The sequence below is a fragment of the Gobio gobio genome (assembly GCF_949357685.1).
Source record: "Gobio gobio genome assembly, chromosome: 8".
NCBI classification, from domain to species: Eukaryota; Metazoa; Chordata; class Actinopteri; order Cypriniformes; family Gobionidae; genus Gobio; species Gobio gobio.
In genome coordinates, this window is record NC_137114.1 from 21,503,178 (window position 1) to 21,521,551 (window position 18,374).

General features: G+C 37.9%; 1 protein-coding gene across 2 annotated transcripts in view; it reads left to right on the forward strand.

The window, feature by feature from the left end:
* The window catches only part of kmt2bb (lysine (K)-specific methyltransferase 2Bb), a 52,006-nt gene that overhangs the window by 23,420 nt on the left and 10,212 nt on the right, over positions 1-18,374 (forward strand). For both annotated transcript variants that reach the window (XM_079824453.1, XM_079824454.1), the window contains exons 14-34: positions 1,500-1,592; positions 2,469-2,586; positions 4,974-5,087; positions 5,734-5,939; positions 7,417-7,518; positions 7,981-8,091; positions 9,262-9,338; positions 9,450-9,670; positions 9,754-9,857; positions 10,295-10,432; positions 10,599-10,757; positions 10,910-11,027; positions 11,144-11,222; positions 11,336-11,496; positions 11,576-11,746; positions 11,843-14,864; positions 14,965-15,057; positions 15,422-15,531; positions 15,651-15,788; positions 16,200-16,452; positions 17,433-17,540. In XM_079824453.1, coding sequence (XP_079680579.1) covers positions 1,500-1,592; positions 2,469-2,586; positions 4,974-5,087; positions 5,734-5,939; positions 7,417-7,518; positions 7,981-8,091; positions 9,262-9,338; positions 9,450-9,670; positions 9,754-9,857; positions 10,295-10,432; positions 10,599-10,757; positions 10,910-11,027; positions 11,144-11,222; positions 11,336-11,496; positions 11,576-11,746; positions 11,843-14,864; positions 14,965-15,057; positions 15,422-15,531; positions 15,651-15,788; positions 16,200-16,452; positions 17,433-17,540 — 5,696 coding nt within the window. The remainder of the gene's footprint in view (positions 1-1,499; positions 1,593-2,468; positions 2,587-4,973; positions 5,088-5,733; positions 5,940-7,416; positions 7,519-7,980; positions 8,092-9,261; positions 9,339-9,449; positions 9,671-9,753; positions 9,858-10,294; positions 10,433-10,598; positions 10,758-10,909; positions 11,028-11,143; positions 11,223-11,335; positions 11,497-11,575; positions 11,747-11,842; positions 14,865-14,964; positions 15,058-15,421; positions 15,532-15,650; positions 15,789-16,199; positions 16,453-17,432; positions 17,541-18,374) is intronic.

Consider the following 18,374-nt stretch of genomic DNA (forward strand, 5'->3'; position numbering starts at 1 on the left):
ATATGTTTTTTGGTTACAAAAATGTAATATAACCATTAAAATGGAGTCCAAAAAATTTTAAACGGAAAAAAATCAGCAGAAAAATAAATTTGGGAAAATATTAAACTGATTTCTTAGACCCCTATAAAGGTCATTACTCAAAAATAAGAAGCTGAAATTGTCCTAACTGAATTTCTTCTGGGGTGTAGAGCAGTTTTTTTTTTTTACATTGTTTGACATGCCCTACTATTCAAAAGTTTGGGGTGGGTAATTTTTGTTTGTTTTTGAAAGTCTCCTATGCTCACAAAGGCCGCATTTGATCAAAAATACAGCCAAAACAGTAATATTGTGAAATATTATTACTACTATTATTATTAAATATTTTTAACGTTTGCAGCTATCACTCCAGGTTTCTGTGTCGCGCGATCACACAAATAATTCTAACGCCCGTTTCACACATACTCCGTTTGCAGTGCGTATGCGGTGCATATTTTTTTCCGTACCCATGTTAACGGATTACAGCTTTCACACTGCGCGCGGATGCTGTCCGTCAGTCCATTCCAGGTGCGTTGCGTCTGCAGCAGTCCGGCGATCGTTTCCGTACCGAGTCTATTTTTTGCTGTGCTGCACTGCTTAATTAAAGTGACAGCACAATGTTCGCTTTAAAATAAACATGTACTGACACGAAAATCTAGTAATTTTACCACAGATGTATGTCATTTAAAATATACTCTGTTTCAAAGTCAACACATGGCTTTTTTTTCTCGGGTAAAGCAAGGAAACGACACCTTACCTGGCATTTAGGTTAAAAAAATTGAAATAATGAAGAGCACACGTTCCTGGAGGTGGATAAACAAAAAGGTCTTTATGACCTGCTTTTAAAAGGGTTTAAAAACGAAAGAGAAGACGAGAGTCGGCTGTTTCTATTGTAAGTTTCTAATTTAAAATGTTTATAGGCTATAAGTTATATTTCAATGTTTTGCCACTTGTGTGAGCTAAAGTAGGCTATAGGCTATATAAAGTTATGCTATATAAATATAAAGTAATATTGAATAAAACGTTGTTTAAATGTACTACGTTAAAACGTGACATCTATGAAAGTGTAAACAAAGAGAATTGCAATTCTGACAAGCCATGTTCAGTAACAACTTTTGGATTTGAAATGAAAATAATAATGAATAAATGCTGTGTTTGTGGTACAACCGCGGATCAGTTGCGCGCTGCAAACGCAGCATATATGAAAGCACAACGGCGCGTGCTGCTCCTGCACCGCATACGCAACGCAACACGCACCGCATACGCACTGCAGACGGAGTATGTGTGAAACGGGCGTAATATGCTGATTTGATTTTGGGCAATTAATGCATTGTCCCTGAATAAGAGTAATGATTTTTTTTCAACATTTGGGAACAGTTGTGTACACGTGTTTCTGTCTTGTATTAACAAGAGGGAAATAGTCATCATTTTTGATGGAAACAGATGGTCTGTGACCGCTTTCTCACGGTTCAATGTTTTTGCAGCCTCTGCTAGAGTGTGAACGGTGTCAGAATTGTTATCATCCTGCCTGTCTGGGTCCCAACTACCCCAAACCCAACAAACGCAAGAAGCCTTGGGTAAGTTGTCCACAGAGGGACTTTCCTCCACACGTAAGACTTACAAGGAAGTATATTTTGACGTTTCCATGACATTGCTTTTTCTTTAGAATATGTCAACACAAGCAACAAAAAAATGTGCAGCATATATAGCATAGCACTTCAGTTAGTATCAGGTGAAACAACAAATACAAGACATTGAAGTACAAATTCATGTTTGTATTGTATAATTCAGTTCACCCACAAAATACATTTGTCATTTTTTTTTATTCACCATCCTGCTGAACCAAACCCTATTTTTCTGAGAGATATAAAGTATTTATAATGACACACATACAGTCAAACCAAAATGTATTCAGACACCTTCAACATTTTCTCACATTATCACCGTTTATTCGCTATAGTTTAGAAAATGGTAATAAATTGTGAGTCAGAACAAATTAATCTTGATAATGTCAGATAACTTTGATAGAAAGGTATGTAATAAATGTGCATACCTTTTAAATAATTAAGTACACAATTAGATAATAATACCAATTTAGGTCAACCAATGACCAAGCAATGCTTCATTTTGTTCAGTCTGTGGTGTAAAAGGTGACATTAGCAATTAAAGAAAAAACACTTGAGCAAAACATGGTCAGGTCAAAGTGTCTGAATAATTTTGGTCCCAAATATTTATCAATTTTACGGGTAGTCACTGTATAAGTAAGTTTTGGGTATAATATGTCACAGTTTACTTTTATTTTGCTATCTTCATATAATTTTTGGTTTTACTATGTAGTAATGTTTTAGACTAGTAGATTTATTTTTTTATTTTTGGTCAAACTGTTTTTACAGCTTCAGGATGATGTTCGAGTTTATGCAGGAAATGCTGATTGTGTGATGATTGTTTTATAGGTGTGTATGACATGCATCCGGTGCAAGAGTTGTGGTGTGACTCCAGGAAAGAGCTGGGACACAGAGTGGAATCATGACAAGGGTCTGTGTCCTGACTGCACTAGGCTGTTTGATCAAGGTGAGAATTAGAGGTTATTTTATATAGGCCTATTATAAATTAAAAGAACAAAAATGCATTTCCAGCTGTTTCAGGATCTTTCAGTGTATGTTAGATATGTCATCACCCATCCAGCCAGATTAGCTCAAGCTACAAAATAATGTACTCTTTCTTGAGTTTTGTAATAACATTATGATTTAATTTGGCCTGCCTACACACTGCAGTTGTTTCAACAGCTGAATGTTGCAGGTGTTAAGTTTCCTGAATTTTGTTTTTGTCATTTGGATGTTGAAAGTTTATAATGTGACGCAGGGTTTGTGTAAACTGTTTTTTTTGTTTGTTTTTTTTAAACAGTGAAGTTAAACGTTTTTGTAATATGTATAAGATGTGAAATGGAGTTAAATTCTGTATTTGTGACCATGGACCACAAAACCAGTCATAAGTCGCACGGGTATATTTGTGGCAATAGCCAACTATACATTGTATGGGTCAAAATGATAAATTTTTATTTTATGCCAAAGATCATTAGGATAATAAATAAAGATCATGTTCCATTAAGATATTTTGTAAATAATAAATACAAAAATGTATTATTAGTAGTTATATGCATTGCTAAGGACTTCATTTGGACAACTTTAAAGGCGATTTTCTCAATATTTTGAGTTTTTTGCACCCTCAGATTCCAGATTTTCGTGAAGTTGTATCTCGGCCAAATATTGTCATATCCTAACAAACCATACATCAATTGAATTTTTTATTCAGCTTTCAGATGATGTATAAATCTCATATTATAATATTTTACCCTTATGACCAGTGTTGGGGGGTAACGCATTACAAGTAACTTGAGTTTCGTAATCAGATTGCTTTTTCAAGTAACTAGTAAAGTAACAAATTACTTTTGAATTTGACTTACTTTTTCACATTTATTTGACTGACAGCTCTCCTGTCCCCATGTTGAGAAAAATCGAGAGTAAGTGCAAAGGCGTTGTGTGTAAAGATTATTGTAGTTCCAGACTAAATGTGAGCTTTTATTCATCTCACTTGCACAATAAAGATTCAGTACTCCTCAAAATGAATAAAATCAGTCAAATACAAAATCAGAGTACTATGCAAACCTCCGATAATTAAATATTTAAATAACACAAATATTTTAATGCATTTAATCTACCTTTATTGACCAATGTCTTGCTGCTAACCTTCGATGATTCAGTGAAAGCAAAAATGGCTTAAGATTTTTTGTTTTTATTGGTGAAGTAAATGTTAAACTTTTTTTCTCCTGCGTCCTTCAAGCGGCAACCTCCCCCAGTTTCTCTTGAAGCCAATACGGAAGTGACTTAAACTGCAATTCATCGACTGGCCACTAGGCCACAGGCTCCAAAAGGGAGCAGAATATCATAAATGCCCATCTTTACAGCAGAATAAAACATGTTTACAGCCTGGTACAAATTGTGGTTTTGGTCTATACGGCTAATTTTGCCCTTCATGACAACTGTGAGTGGGTGAATTTTTTATAATTTACATTATCTAAAACCTTAAAATTCTGCATAATTAAGGGCGTGGCCACTTTAACTCATTTTCTGTTATCCGTGAGTGACACACGATGTGCTGCCAAGATGGCAACGGCCAACTCGACCCTACTTTACACTTAATGACCCTACTTTACACCATTAACATGCGTTAAATTGCATTTTTAGGCTTATTATTTCAGTTGTAGTGTGAAGAGGCCTTTACATTTGCACAAAAATATTTCAAGCCCAGAAAAAAAAACAAGCCCAGCCCAGGTGAGAAAAAGTAACACAAAAGTAACGTAACGCATTACTTTTGTTAAAAAGTAACTCAATTAGTTATTTTTAAAGGAGTAACGCAATATTGTAATGCATTACTTTTCAAAGTAACTTTCCACAACACTGCTTATGACTGGTATTGTGGTCCAGAGTCAAATTTGCGCTTTCGGATGTTTGCGAAAAGAAAACTTTCCACACAGCGCTCAAGTAACGAATTTAGTTCCATTTTGCGTCTTGCGCTTGAATATTTAAGGGGGCAAGGATTAAACTTTTGTGACAATGCAGCACTGGCCAGTCAACTGTCCTGGGCGTAGTTCACATTGATCTTCTCACAACATGGCATTGATAGGATTCATTAAAATGTTACCGGCCAACTAGCGATTGATACGGTTTCATATACTCACCAAAATTGACTTGCATTTGCCACTTGGCGAGTGTTAATTTTAGGCCCTGTCTGTAAAGATAATCTCAATTTGGGGGCACACTCTCATGGAACTTTAGAACATGTATTTACAAATGAAAAAAAAAAAGTCTACCACACTGACCTTTTAATAGCCACCCTTTATGTGAAAAACACCAGGTGTGAAACACAACCGCACAAAGTAAATGTTTCTGTGTGTGTAGGAAACTACTGCACCATGTGCTTCAAATGTTATGAAGATAATGACTACGATAGCCAGATGATGCAGTGCTCCACATGTAACCACTGGGTCCATGCTAAATGTGAAGGTCTGACAGGTGAGTGACCTCTTCAGATCTTACCTTCTGCTAAAGGCTAGGCGGAGTGGGATGGTCAGATGAACCATTTCATTTTATCTAATTTAATTACATTGTTTATTTTATCCATCAAATGTATTAATACATTTGGACTTGCAATCTAACTTTATCATGATTTCTCTCATAATTTCAATGACCAATAGCTCCAGATACCATTGGTTTGTAAATAAATATTTTACACTTATTTATTGTGCCTTTTAGGATAATTGTTTGGGACACAGGATTGTTTGTGGCTGGTGTATGAAATCATTCCTTTGTATTCAGAGAAATCATAAAATGTGGCTTTCCAATAAACATGTCACGCTACATCAAAATGACCTCTCGTTTCTCAATACTTGCGACATTTTTCATGCCATGCTATGCACTCTTGCATGATTTCCCCGACCCAAATGTTTAGCAATCATTCCCATGTAATTTTGTTTTTATTGAACTAAGCATTCTTCTAAGTTGCTGAGAATTTTGTATTTTTTAGTCACAGATCACTCTGTCAAAGAAGTAATTGAGAAAGCTTTTTTTTTTTTTTTTCTGGTGAAAATTTTCCAAGCTGAATTGCCAATAGGAAATCTACCTCTTGTGGCTGACTCCCAAATTTTTTGTTTACTCATAGATGACTTGTATGAAATCTTGTCGAGTCTGCCTGAGAGCGTGGTGTATTCCTGTCAGCCGTGCTTACGAGAGCAGCCCAATGGAGAGGACCCTAATGGAGCGGGGTGGAGGGAACTGCTAGACCAGGAGCTGAGGACCGGCTTAGAGAGGGTGCTGGCTTGCCTGCTGAGCTCCACCCTTACTAATCACCTGGTCACCTGCAAGCAGGTTGGCATCCCATCTCTCCTAAACCTAGTATGCTGTACTTGGTTTGCAGCAACCGGATACTGTCGATTGTTCCAAAAGCATACAAATACATTTCCAAAATATTTATTTTGGCAAGCATGTTCCTTCCCAAGCTCAGGGTTCCCATGGTCCTGGAAGTCATTGGAATGAATAAAGTCTTGAAAGTCAAAGAAAAGTCATAATTTCCAGTGTTTACTGTAGATTACATATACGGTCTAATCTGCCCTGTCACATTTTCTAAAAATGTAGATAGCGCTTTATACAATACAGATTGTTTCAAAGCAGCTTACAGCGATAAACTAGAAAATAACAGACTCAGTTATACAAACAGAATTAAATTCTGCTGTAAAGCAGCTCTGAAAAAGACAACATTGTCATTATTCAGTTGTGCAAAGCTACTCAATGAACCAAAGTCTCACAATGAACCTAAAACACACTTTTCATTATAATATAAGTGGTTTTGTCATCTGTAAATCGAACTAAAATCAAAAGCGTTATATGGCTTTAATACACTTATTAAAAAGGATGCAATTTAATTAAGTATATAGTAGAAAAAAATATTGATTTCTCGATTTTAATCGATTCTCATTTTTATGAACTGATATCGATTCTTAAATCCCATCTATCCTGTTTTCAGTTGATGAATGAACGGAACTTTGTAGAGCCCCTCCCATCCAAAATATTGCAACAGTCTTTGTGCTTTGTTACTTTTGATATGAAAGTCTCAGATTTCAAATTAATACCAGTTACAGCACGAAATAAACATGAATGAACTTCTGAAGGTTTGTTAAAAGATGCATCACAACTTTCCATAATACGGATCGTGTCGCATGTAATCGCTCAATCAGTGTTTCAACCGCGGAAAGACGTCAGTAAAAGAGCTTGTAAACAATGTCACATAACGTCACATTTTCCTCAGAAAAACCATATCCAGTGTTCATAAACTCCAGTCAGCTAGAAAAATTAACCCTAGAGATGAGCATTTTGATAAATAAATGCACCACATTACATATTTATTATAATTTTTAATGTTCTTCAATATGAATGCATGTTTGAATAAATCTGTCAAGTTTTTATGACTGCCACCATTTCAATTTCAAAAACAAATTGGAGTAGAAATATGATCATTATTGTAAAATTAGTATAATTATAACTTTATTATTATAAAAAAATATATTATGTAATTTGTTTATTAGTTTTATTTGTTTAATATGTTTTAAGTAATTTAATCAATTTTAACCTCCAATAGTTAGATAGATTGATGTTTTTAACTTGCATTTAACACTCCAGCCCTGCCTTGTGAAGCTCAATTAAGAGGAAATGTCAGTGTTTTGTTATATTTTAAACAAACATTTGAAAATTTATGTTTAAACAGTTTACTCAAAGTGGGTTCATTTACAGGAAATGAACAGAACATAAGAAAAAACTATGATTAAATGTGCCTTTTTATCTTTTGTAGTGTGCTGCACTGGGTTCCCCGATCACTGGAGTTGAAGATTTGGCTGTTTGTGACTTGCATGCTATTGGAAAGAAGTTTGATGAAGGCCTGTACACATCCTTGGTCAGTTTCTCTGTTTTTCTTGAAAACGAACTTGTTTTAGGTCTGAGATTAACAAAGAGAAAACTTCCCTTTGCTTTTTGAGACAGAAGAAAATGTTAAAGATTTCTAAACAAATGGGAGTGTAGGGTTGTAAAGTACCATCATAAATGGCTTTCACTTTAGTGGTTTTGACAAATATAGTAATTAGTCCACATTCTTCGGGTCAGTGTGGCTGTGCAGCTTCACCATGCTTTTCGAGTGTGTGGCATCTGATATTGTTCATAAACTAGGGCTGTATTTGTGACTGTAAGCAATTACTGTTGTATGTGATTTTGAGATGTCAAAATTTTGAACAAATAAATAAATGTACATTCATTTCTCTTGCCTGCTAATTGCTAGTATCTCAGTTGGCACACATTAGTCGACTTCAAATTACCAGGGTCGAAAATAAATAATAATTTAATTTGTGTTTTTGTTAATCAGAAATCCTTCCACGAGGATGTGGTGAAGGTGATTCACAGTCACTTGGAGGAAGAGGAAATTTTACCAGAGGACCAAAGACCCACTGCCCTCGCCCGCTCGTATTATATCACGGTCAGAATCTTGAGTATTTATATTTTCATGTGACAACAAAGTTATTTTCACCCAACCAGTCAGAGAAGTTTAGGTCATTTAGTGAAAAAAAAAATCACCAGACATTAGTATTACTAATGATGCACTGCTTAAATAAACACATATTTATTTATAGTCAAGACATGACTGCAAAGATATGACAGGATATGACTGTTAGTTTTATCTTCTTGAAAGAAAAATCTTTTTACATTTTATATTTGCATATGATTATTTTTTACTTTTGGCTAGGGTTGGGTCTACCTGAGAATGCATCTAGTGATATAGACTAGTGCCTGTGAATATTAAACCGCAAAAAGACTATTTAAATATGAATCATGCGTGTGTGAATGAATGGCACAGACATGCATTTTAATTTACCTCTCACACAGAGACACAGAATCGCGCGAGGGTCGCGTGTTTCCATCTCTGCCGTCTCATGAGGTCATGAACGTCATCTCCAGAGTCGCTCTGAGAGTCACGTCATGAGCATTTTACCGTTCTATTTGTGAAAAACTATCATCATATCATAAAGGCACAGAAACTCAAAGGTCTTTACCCGTCAAAATAAAAGTTTGGTATTAAAATATATTACTGTTCTACAGTAGAATTTAGATATGTCTCAATGTAGTAATAATAATAATACTAGCACTTTGTTTGACAAAAAAAGTTTAATTAAATTAAAAGATAAATTAAATTAATGTTTTATGTCTTTATTTGATTACCAGAAAATACACAACACAGAATTTGTGGGAAATCTTTTCATAGAAATGAAATGGAAAAAAATAAATAATAATATATATTAAAATTATAGTTTTTTATGAATTCAATTAATTAAGTAGCTAGTAGCCTACTCTTTACAGCTAAATATTACAGTAAACAAACATCACAGACAATGGCAGACAGCAACCAAGGCAGCTCTGGCATAATGTCAATAACTTTTCTATAAATTACTTAGTTTCTTTACGGTTATTGACGTAAACATCCCTAAAGTACCAAAAAAAGGTCCAACCCTACTTTTGGCAGTCTGTCATGAAAAGTGTCGGCAAGCTATTCTAAATATCAGCCTAGAAATACTCATAAGATACTTTTTTTTGTGATTCTTCAACTTGGCTCTGTATTTGTATGCATTTATATAATTTAAATCCTTTTCAGCTCCTAGAGGAAGTTTATGGTTGGTTCAACAGTCAGGACCCTAAAGTATGGGATCCACGCTCTAAACATCTGCCAGCGTACGTATCATCAAATTCTTTCCAGTCTCGTTCTTTCCAGAAATGTCATTGTATATTTTGATAATCACACATGCCTTCTAATGCGTTCTTGCACTATCACTTGTGCTGCAGTGGGATGCTTTCACATGCCGTGATGCCACCAAATTATGAACATGTTTATGCTCAATGGCGTGAGAGAGATGGCTGTTGCAAGGCTTTGGACGGCACCCCAAAGATAACTGGAAGACACGTGGATGTTAAAATGGGGGAAGAGGAGGATCTGTCCACGCCTTTGGCCCATAATCCTAAAGGTCACTTTATGGACATAAGGGCATTCCGAATGAATATGAAAGGTAAATAAACACAAGTATAAAATAAAAATTGTAACTATTGTTTTGCGCATATGGAAAGCTGAGATTGTCATGCTTTCTCCCAGGGAAAAAGGGTCGATCATCTAAAAGCGAGATGGACACAGGCTGGTCCAAAGACGACGAGAGACAGTGCGCTCTGTGCCAAAAATATGGTGATGCAAAGGCCAGCGTAAGTACTTTTAAAGACAGTAACTCACAGTAAACTCGCAACCCCTAATAGCTTGTTACTGAAAGGTCCTAATATGGATTTTAGAGATGGTACCATGGTAATGCCATGTTTTTTTAAGACGCACACCATGAAATATTACAGTTTTCTATGTAGTACCATGATGTACCATGTAATTACTATGGTATATGAATATAGTAATCATTGTAGCTGTCAATATGGTATGCATAAATGGCATAAATGTAAGTATCATAGCATTGCAATCTGATGATATCGCTGTACTGTCACAGTAATTTTTGTACGGGTGCTTTCAAAGTTGTAATTTTCTGATGCCATGTCATTCGATTACAGCATACAATTCTTACTCTGGTCTGTGAAAGATATTATTAGTGTCAGCAAATTCCAAATTGCAACCCTGTATTATGCATTTCTCTTCCCAGGATGCAGGAAGGTTGCTCTATCTTGGACAAAATGAATGGGCTCATGTGAACTGTACCATGTGGTCTGCAGAGGTGTTTGAGGAGGATAATGGCTCACTTCTGCATGTTCACAGTGCTGTAGCACGAGGTCGTCAAATGGTATGTTATCCATCTCATAATTCTGGTTCAACAGCTATATTAGATTAGCAAACATGCTGCTTAATGGATTGTTACTGTGCATGCAATAGAAATGTCATGTTAGTATTTAAACATGAACAGTTTATTTGCATCTGGCTTTGCTAATGTTCCAACTTTCCTTCCACAGCGCTGTGAACGGTGTAATCGAACTGGGGCAACGGTAGGTTGCTGCCTTACTTCATGCCAGAGCAACTACCACTTCATGTGTGCCCGCTTTCGCAACTGTGTCTTCCAGGATGATAAAAGAGTCTTCTGTCACAAGCACCGTGACCTTATAAGTGGAAAAGTAAGCTTTGTTTAATTGCATTTAATTTAGCTATGTAGCTGCTTATTTAGTAGTGGTTTGTTATAGTTGCTTAAAATTCTGTCAAATCTAATAGGCCTTATGTGCACATTACGCAGTTTGTTTGAGAGAACAGTTTTTTTTTTAATCACCAGATGATCACTGGTCAAGGGTTCGAAGTACTTCGGCGAGTTTATGTGGACTTTGAAGGGATGAGTCTTCGCAGAAAGTTTTTTAATGGATTGGAGCCGGAGTCAATTAATTTAATGATAGGTTGGTGTTTTTGTCCTTGAAGGTTACATAAATAAAATAATGTAATGTGTAAATATAATGCATTATGATACAAGGAGGTTTGTACAATGTTTCAAACATAATTTTTCAACTTTTAGGTTCTTTGCTGGTAGAAAAGCTTGGAAAGCTGAGTGAATTATCTGCCTGTCATGGGAAACTTTTCCCTGTGGGTTATGAGTAAGTAGCTTTTGATTTCCTTAGGAGTTTGCTCCTGACATAGTGGATGTACTAGACTTAGCATTTCCACTTGCTTGCACATCAATAGAGTTTTTGTTTCTTCTACTTTTAAGATGCTCTCGCTGGTATTGGAGCACTGTAAACCCCCTTCGCCGCTGCAAATACACATTTCGTGTTACTGAGGTCCGGACACCAGTTCAGGAAAAAACAGTGGAAGAGTCGCCCGATCATGGAGAAAATTGCACAATTGCCCACAGTCCATGCCCGCAGTCAGGTGATTACTGCATAATGTTACTTCCTGCAAAGTGATGTCTTGTACATTTTTGAATAATTCCAATATATATTTCCATTAGAATCTGAAGCCCTTGAAGTGGATTTGTCCTCAACAAATCCTTCCAGTGAAACAAATTCCACCTCGGTATCCGTCTTTGCCAAACCAGACCTTGGTGCCCGCCCCAAAATCCCTTCATACCCCCAGAACAGAAGACCTGCTGGAGGACTATCCAGACCACTGCCCTCTCCAGGTAATAAAAATCTATTTAAGTAGCATTGCACACTTGTATTGTCTTCACAAAATTTTTATTTTGATAATCTATTATTTACTTATTTTTTTTAATCAGGAGCTGCCCCTTCCAAACCTCATCACATCCTGACTATCAGTGATTTGGATGACACTCGAAGGCCACGGCGGCATAGCCCACACACCCAGAACAGCGGTCCCCGCAGTCACATGGCCTCCCCTACTCTTGGATCCCATGCAGGCCCAATTGCATCCAGAGCAGGTGGTTCCCACCCCCCTAAAACCTCCCAGCCTACCTCCTCAGTTTTCCCCCTTGGTGCTACTGAAAACCTGCTGACCTCTTCCTCAGCTCGTCCTGTCGGTCGAAGTGCTTCCTCAGTCCGGGGTTCTGGAATATTGACGCCCCATTCTACCTCAGGACTTTTTTCACAGTCCACAAGGCAAGTTGGCATTGGCAGCACCCCTTGTACCAACCGATCCCTTACATCTCCCACCCATTTCTCCTCAAGACCACGGCCTTTTGATTTTAATCAGATAGACTCTGTAGAACTTCCACACAATTTTATAGCATCACCACAGGAGCATCCAGCAGAAAATGGTGCCTTGCCATTAGGAGACCATTTGGGTACTCAAAAAGGTAATCATCTAGACAGTGAGAGAGATTTCCCTTACACATCCTTCCATTTAGAGGCAGACCTGACTGTAGCACCTGAGCTGAGAACAGAGCTTGAAATTGAAGAAACAGTGAATGAAGGCGTAGCTATGAACTGCAGTGCACAAATTGTAGTTGAAGGTGAAGACAACCAGGAGGACTTCTGGGAGCCAAATGAAGAGAAGTCCAAAATGTCTACACAGAGATTGTCTTGTACTGTTGATGCTTGTAGAGAAGACTGGGGTCATAGTTCGTCTGATGAGGACATGGAGAACTACTTCAACTTCACCCGCACAGTGGTTACTTGCAAGGCTCAAAGGGATGCCTCACAAACTCCTACATCACCATCTTTGAGGCATATTTCCCAACTTGATGGTGTGGATGATGGGGCAGAGAGTGATGCAAGTGTGGCTAATAATGATAACCAGGGCATGAAATTGTCAAATCAAGCCCAAAAGCCACACAAATCACTCAACGCTGTACCTCATGAACAGACGGCTAGCAATGGGCTGTGTTTGACTTTTCCAAGTCCTGTTTCTGATATTTCTTCAATTAGTTGTCGGTTGGAGCCAGTGTCCCACTCAGAGGCTGTTGCTGATCAGGATTACTTTGGTCTAACTCAAACATTTCAATCAAACCCTGTGGTTGTTGGACACACACAAGACCTAATGACTAATTTTGTTGACACAAAGTCATTTTCTACATATGGTAATGATTTCCAATCTCATTTAATTGTTGAGCCAGAGATGCCTTTAATTCTTGAGAGATGTGATCCTCTTTCACCCAATGCACATTTCACAGAGCTGGTCCCAGTCCAGGATTCTCCAGGTGACCCACAAGAATCTAAAGAATTGTACTTAGATCCTAGTAGTGGCCACTTTGTGTCATCTATGGATGACTCTACAGTTTATCCAAACAACCATTTGCAAGAAGGTTCTCTTAACTTAGGCCAAGTTAATGGAAATCAAACTCCACTGCAACCAAATCCTGTTCCTTTCACAGAGTTGTCCAAATCTGCATCCATTTGTGAACCATTATCCTCTGATTCATCTGTACAAGTTCCTTTTGCAACATTCCAAAATCAGGCACCTCCTGCAAATGTTTCGTTGTACCCTGTCCAAACTCCTGAGGGTAAGACGGTCTTGCCACCCATGGAGAGTTTCAGAACCAAATTACACCCACCTGCTGAACCAAGGCATCCTACCCCTTCAGTTCCTGGAGGGGCAATGCCATGTGCCCCCACAAATACACCACAGAAACCAGAGTCAATGCTGTCTGTGCCGTCAGCCACTGGTGTACCCCTCGGGACTTATGGGCCAGTTTTGGGTACAGTGTCTGTCCCATTGCATCCCACTTACCCACAGCCTATCAGCTCTACAGCAGTTGGTGTAGTCTCCTCATCCTCTTCCCAACCATCTGCTCAGTGCCAAGCAATGCATACTGCCATTCAGACAGCCTCTTCTCCAGGTGTCATCAATGGGTACAACACCACGCCTATGCAAAGAGAAACTGCTCCTGGACGAACGATTTCCATCAATTTTTCTACCCCCAGATCAACAATTGAACCCCAACAACAATTGGTTACTCAAGCATTACCAGGTCATGCTATTCTTACTGTAAAGGAAGTTGGTGGACCTAATGTGGATCCCACACCACATGTTTTACTTGTTAATCGTCTTGGTCAAATTTTTGTCAAAAACCCAGAAAGCAACACCTTCCAGCTGCCGACTCCACATTCCCCTTCATTCAACTGCGTAACCCAAATCGCGAGCCTCTTGCAAAGCAATGCCTTGTCGGCAACACTTGCAGCAGCCGGAAACTTGCCCACAGTTGCGGGTGCCACAGTTACAACCCAAGTCCACCAAATTGTGAACCCATTGGTACAGACCTCCAATACCATTACCCAGCTACTTACAACCAGTAGTAACGTAGCAGCTTCACTACCAGCAGATGTTAAGAAACCACGTAGGAATGCCAAAGCTTCTGGAGATGGAGTGAAAAAACCACGGAATAAGAAGGAGTCTTCCACACCTAGAAGGACAAAGTCTGTTAGCACACCTGGGCCCTCTAGCAAACAATCTATGAATCAAGCAACAACCTCCTCAGATACATCTAATCAAGCAGACAGTGCCCAAGCTATCATCAACCAAGCCATGGCTGGCTATTATGATCCCAACAAAACTGTTCCCCATACTATTACTCCCTCATCACCTCGTAACACTACCGTTGTTGGGCGAACTCCGAAAACAAGTTCAGTTGTTTTACCTGAAGGTCTCCTTGTTGAACCAGAGACAAAGGCTTCTCCACCAGCTACACCAGAAGAAGCACCTCGACCAAAGCAGGTTCGAATGAAAAGAGTGTCCTCTCTATCTGACCGTATTGCCACCAAGAAATCAAAATCAGACTTTATGGACCTGTGCAGCCCTAGTGCATTGGAAGAACCACGCAAGTCAAACTCTGTATCATCTAGGTAAATGGAATCAGTAAGAATTTACTTAAATTGAAGGATATTTTCTGTAATTTCAAACTTTGGAATATTGGAATATTCATTTGTCTTTTTTCCACTGCAGATATGGAGTTCGCATCAAAACCCCAACCGTCAAGGGAATTCTAGACTTGGACAAGCTGAATGAAGAGCGAAGTAGTGACTCTGAGAGTGCAAGGTGTGCAAGGCCTTTGAATGAAAATTGAATTGGAGTTGCCCCTTTTTTGCAATTCTAAAAAATACATTTGTCAAAAATCAGCACGACCGTTTGCTTTCCAAACACTAATTCCATTGCATACTTACAGTACTTCACACCACATGTCTGTTTAAAATTGTAAAGTAAGAATACTGAATGCTTTCATAGTAATAATAACAAATACCACAGTATGTTTTTAATGTGGGCAGTTTGTTTCACCGTTTCCACTAATGTCTGTCATTCGATTGAGTGGTGACATTATGTTGATGCATGGAAAGAACATGTCAGATACTAAAATGGCCTGACTAATCAACTAATATGTGACCTATCATTGATATTATTTTAGGCCTGGACCTTGGGATCGCCTTTCATTGCCTCGAGGTGGAGACGGCAACAAGCCAGCAACTTGGGATCCTGCTAACCGTAGTGCACTATCTGACTGGAACAAATACTCAGGTATATTTTAATGTAATTATGTTTTACTTTTTTAAATTGAATTAAATTTCATTTTGCTAACTTTAAGGTCTTTCAACGGATCAAAGAATGAGATGTTAAAAGATATTCTTTCTTTTTAGGGATGCTGTCCTGTTCAGATGACGAGATGCCTCCATCAGATTGTGAAGAGTATATTCCTCCCAGCCGAGACCATCCCCACCTACGCTTTGAGATCGCTAGTGATGACGGCTTCAGTGTAGAAGCAGACAGCATTGAGGGTAGGAGGTCATGTCTTAGCCTGTGGTTGGAAAAAAGTAGTACTACGTTGAACTATGTTGTGTTTCACTTGCCAAAATTGACCTTTTGGCTGGTAAGATTGAGGAGCTGCAAATTGTGGTTTAAATAGCTGTTGACCTTGTTGTTACCTGATTCAAGCAAAGTGAGCTAATTAAATCAAAGACATTTAAAGGCTAATTTACACTGCACTGACCAACACTAATCATATTACAGTACTTCACTTATAAATATATTAGTTAATAGAAATTTTGACCGGTAAGACATTTTTGGTAAAAAAAAAAAAGGTATTTGCTGCTTGCCATTGGCACAAAATGTGTACCATTTGTGTGCTAATGTATTTGTGAACCAAAAATGACTAAGTTCAAATTTTTTTCTCCCAAAATTCTCAACAGTGGCTTGGACCACTGTTATCGAGGGGGTCCAGGAAGCCCGTGCTGTTGCTGGACTGAGGCAGCTCACTTTTTCGGGGTTGAGCGGGGCTCGTATGATGGGAATGCTACATGATGCCGTAGTCTACCTGGTGGAACAGCTCCAGGGGGCCAAACGCTGCCAACGCCACACCTTCCGCTTCCACAAGCAGGCCAGTCAGGAGGAAGATCTGCCCGTTAACCCAAGTGGCTGTGCCCGCTCTGAAGTCTACCTAAGGTCAGTTCACCGGTTTAACTGTTGAATAATCTAAATCATTTATGAAGTGGTGGTAACCAAGTGATTAATAATTAATAAATAAATAAAAATTATGATGATGATGATGTTCTACAAGGCAACAAGCAGTTTACTGACTTCAAAAGCCACTTTTTGTAGTGACTATTCAATGCTTAACTTGTCTGCTACAATATATACTATTACTGCTTATATACAAAATAATACTATTACTACTTATTGACTTCTAATGACACTTTGTAATGTTTAATAATAATATATTACTAATAATAATAATAATAAATAAAAGTAATAATAATGTATTATTATTACATTATTTAAGGGTCTTTCCCAGCAAATTGATATTTGGTTATTTATTGGCATTTAATTAATTAACTCCTCCACAATACTATGTTAAAAGTACCACTAATTAATAATAATGATTATAATAATTACAATGATTATTCGTAATAATACATTTAATTGAATTTCATTTCACTCACTTTAATACTACTACTACTAATATACTATTATATTATTATTATTTTAATTTAATTTAAGGGTCTTTTCCAGCAAATTGATACGTTAATATTTGCTATTCATTTAAATGATTAATGGCCTTAATGTGTAATTATTTCAATTGTGTTTTATAATTGATTTGACAGTCCTAGTTCACAGCCTGGAATCCAGTTACTGGGTTTAACATTGTGCCTTAAATAAGGAACTGAAGAGCGTGGCATTGTAGGGGGGACTTTCCCCTATATCATTAGGTTTTCTAAATGACTAATGCCTTGCAACAAGGCGTTTTGTGATTTCCTTCTTGTTTTACCATACCAGTGAATGGAGGGCATTTAGATATGTCTGGAGATTAACAAGTGATGTTATCTAGAAGCACAAGTTCTGTGACGTACATTTGCGTGCTTAAAAAAAAAAGGGATCTTTTCTGAGTGAAACTGCTCACACCTACTCTTGTGTCTGTTTAACAGGAAGTCTACCTTTGATATGTTTAACTTCCTGGCGTCACAGCACAGACAGCTTCCTGACACCGACCTGTATGATGAAGAAGAAGATGAGGTTCTTCTCAAATCCACCAGGTCAAATAAGTTAGAATTTTATGAATGAAAGTTTTGTTTCTCTGATATGACGCACATAAAAGTTATGAGAAAACCCTGATAGAGGTTCACAGTAAAACATGAATATTGTTTCAGAACTGCAACGCTTAATGCATGATGTAGCACTTTGCTTACCTTTTTTTTGTATTTTTTAAAGTGCCCCATTATGCTATTTCATTCTATTTTATTCCCCATTAGGCTGTTGTCTCCTACAATGGGTTTACATCCATCCAAGATCAAAAACATTTACATTTTCTAATAATATACATTGCAGCATCACCTCTTTTCTAACAGTGTCTGAAATGACTCGATAAAGGATTCAGTCTCTCGAAATCCCTCCTTTTGAAAAACCTACTATGCTCTGATTGGTCAGATGGCCCAGTCTGTTATGATTGGTCTACCGCTTACAGCACGTGTCTGAAACGAAAATGGCCATTAACATATCTGAATTTCAGCTACAGAGGCACTTATGAATGAATGAGGCATTTATATAGCGCTTTCATATGTACTACTGTACACCCAAAGGACTTTACAACTATGTCAGGGGTCTCTCCTCAACCACCACCAGTGTGCAGCTTCCACTTGAATGATACAACGGCAGCCACAGTACAGCGGCGCCAGTGTGCTCACCACACCCCAGCTATTGGTGGAGAGGAGAGAGGGTGATAGAGCCAATTCAATGGATGGGGGTTATTAGGAGGCCATAATTGGGAAAGGCCAATGGAGGGAATTTGGCCAGGACACCGGGGTTACACCCCAAATCTTTTACGAGAAGTGCCATGGCATTTTTAATGACCACAGACAAGTCAGGACCTT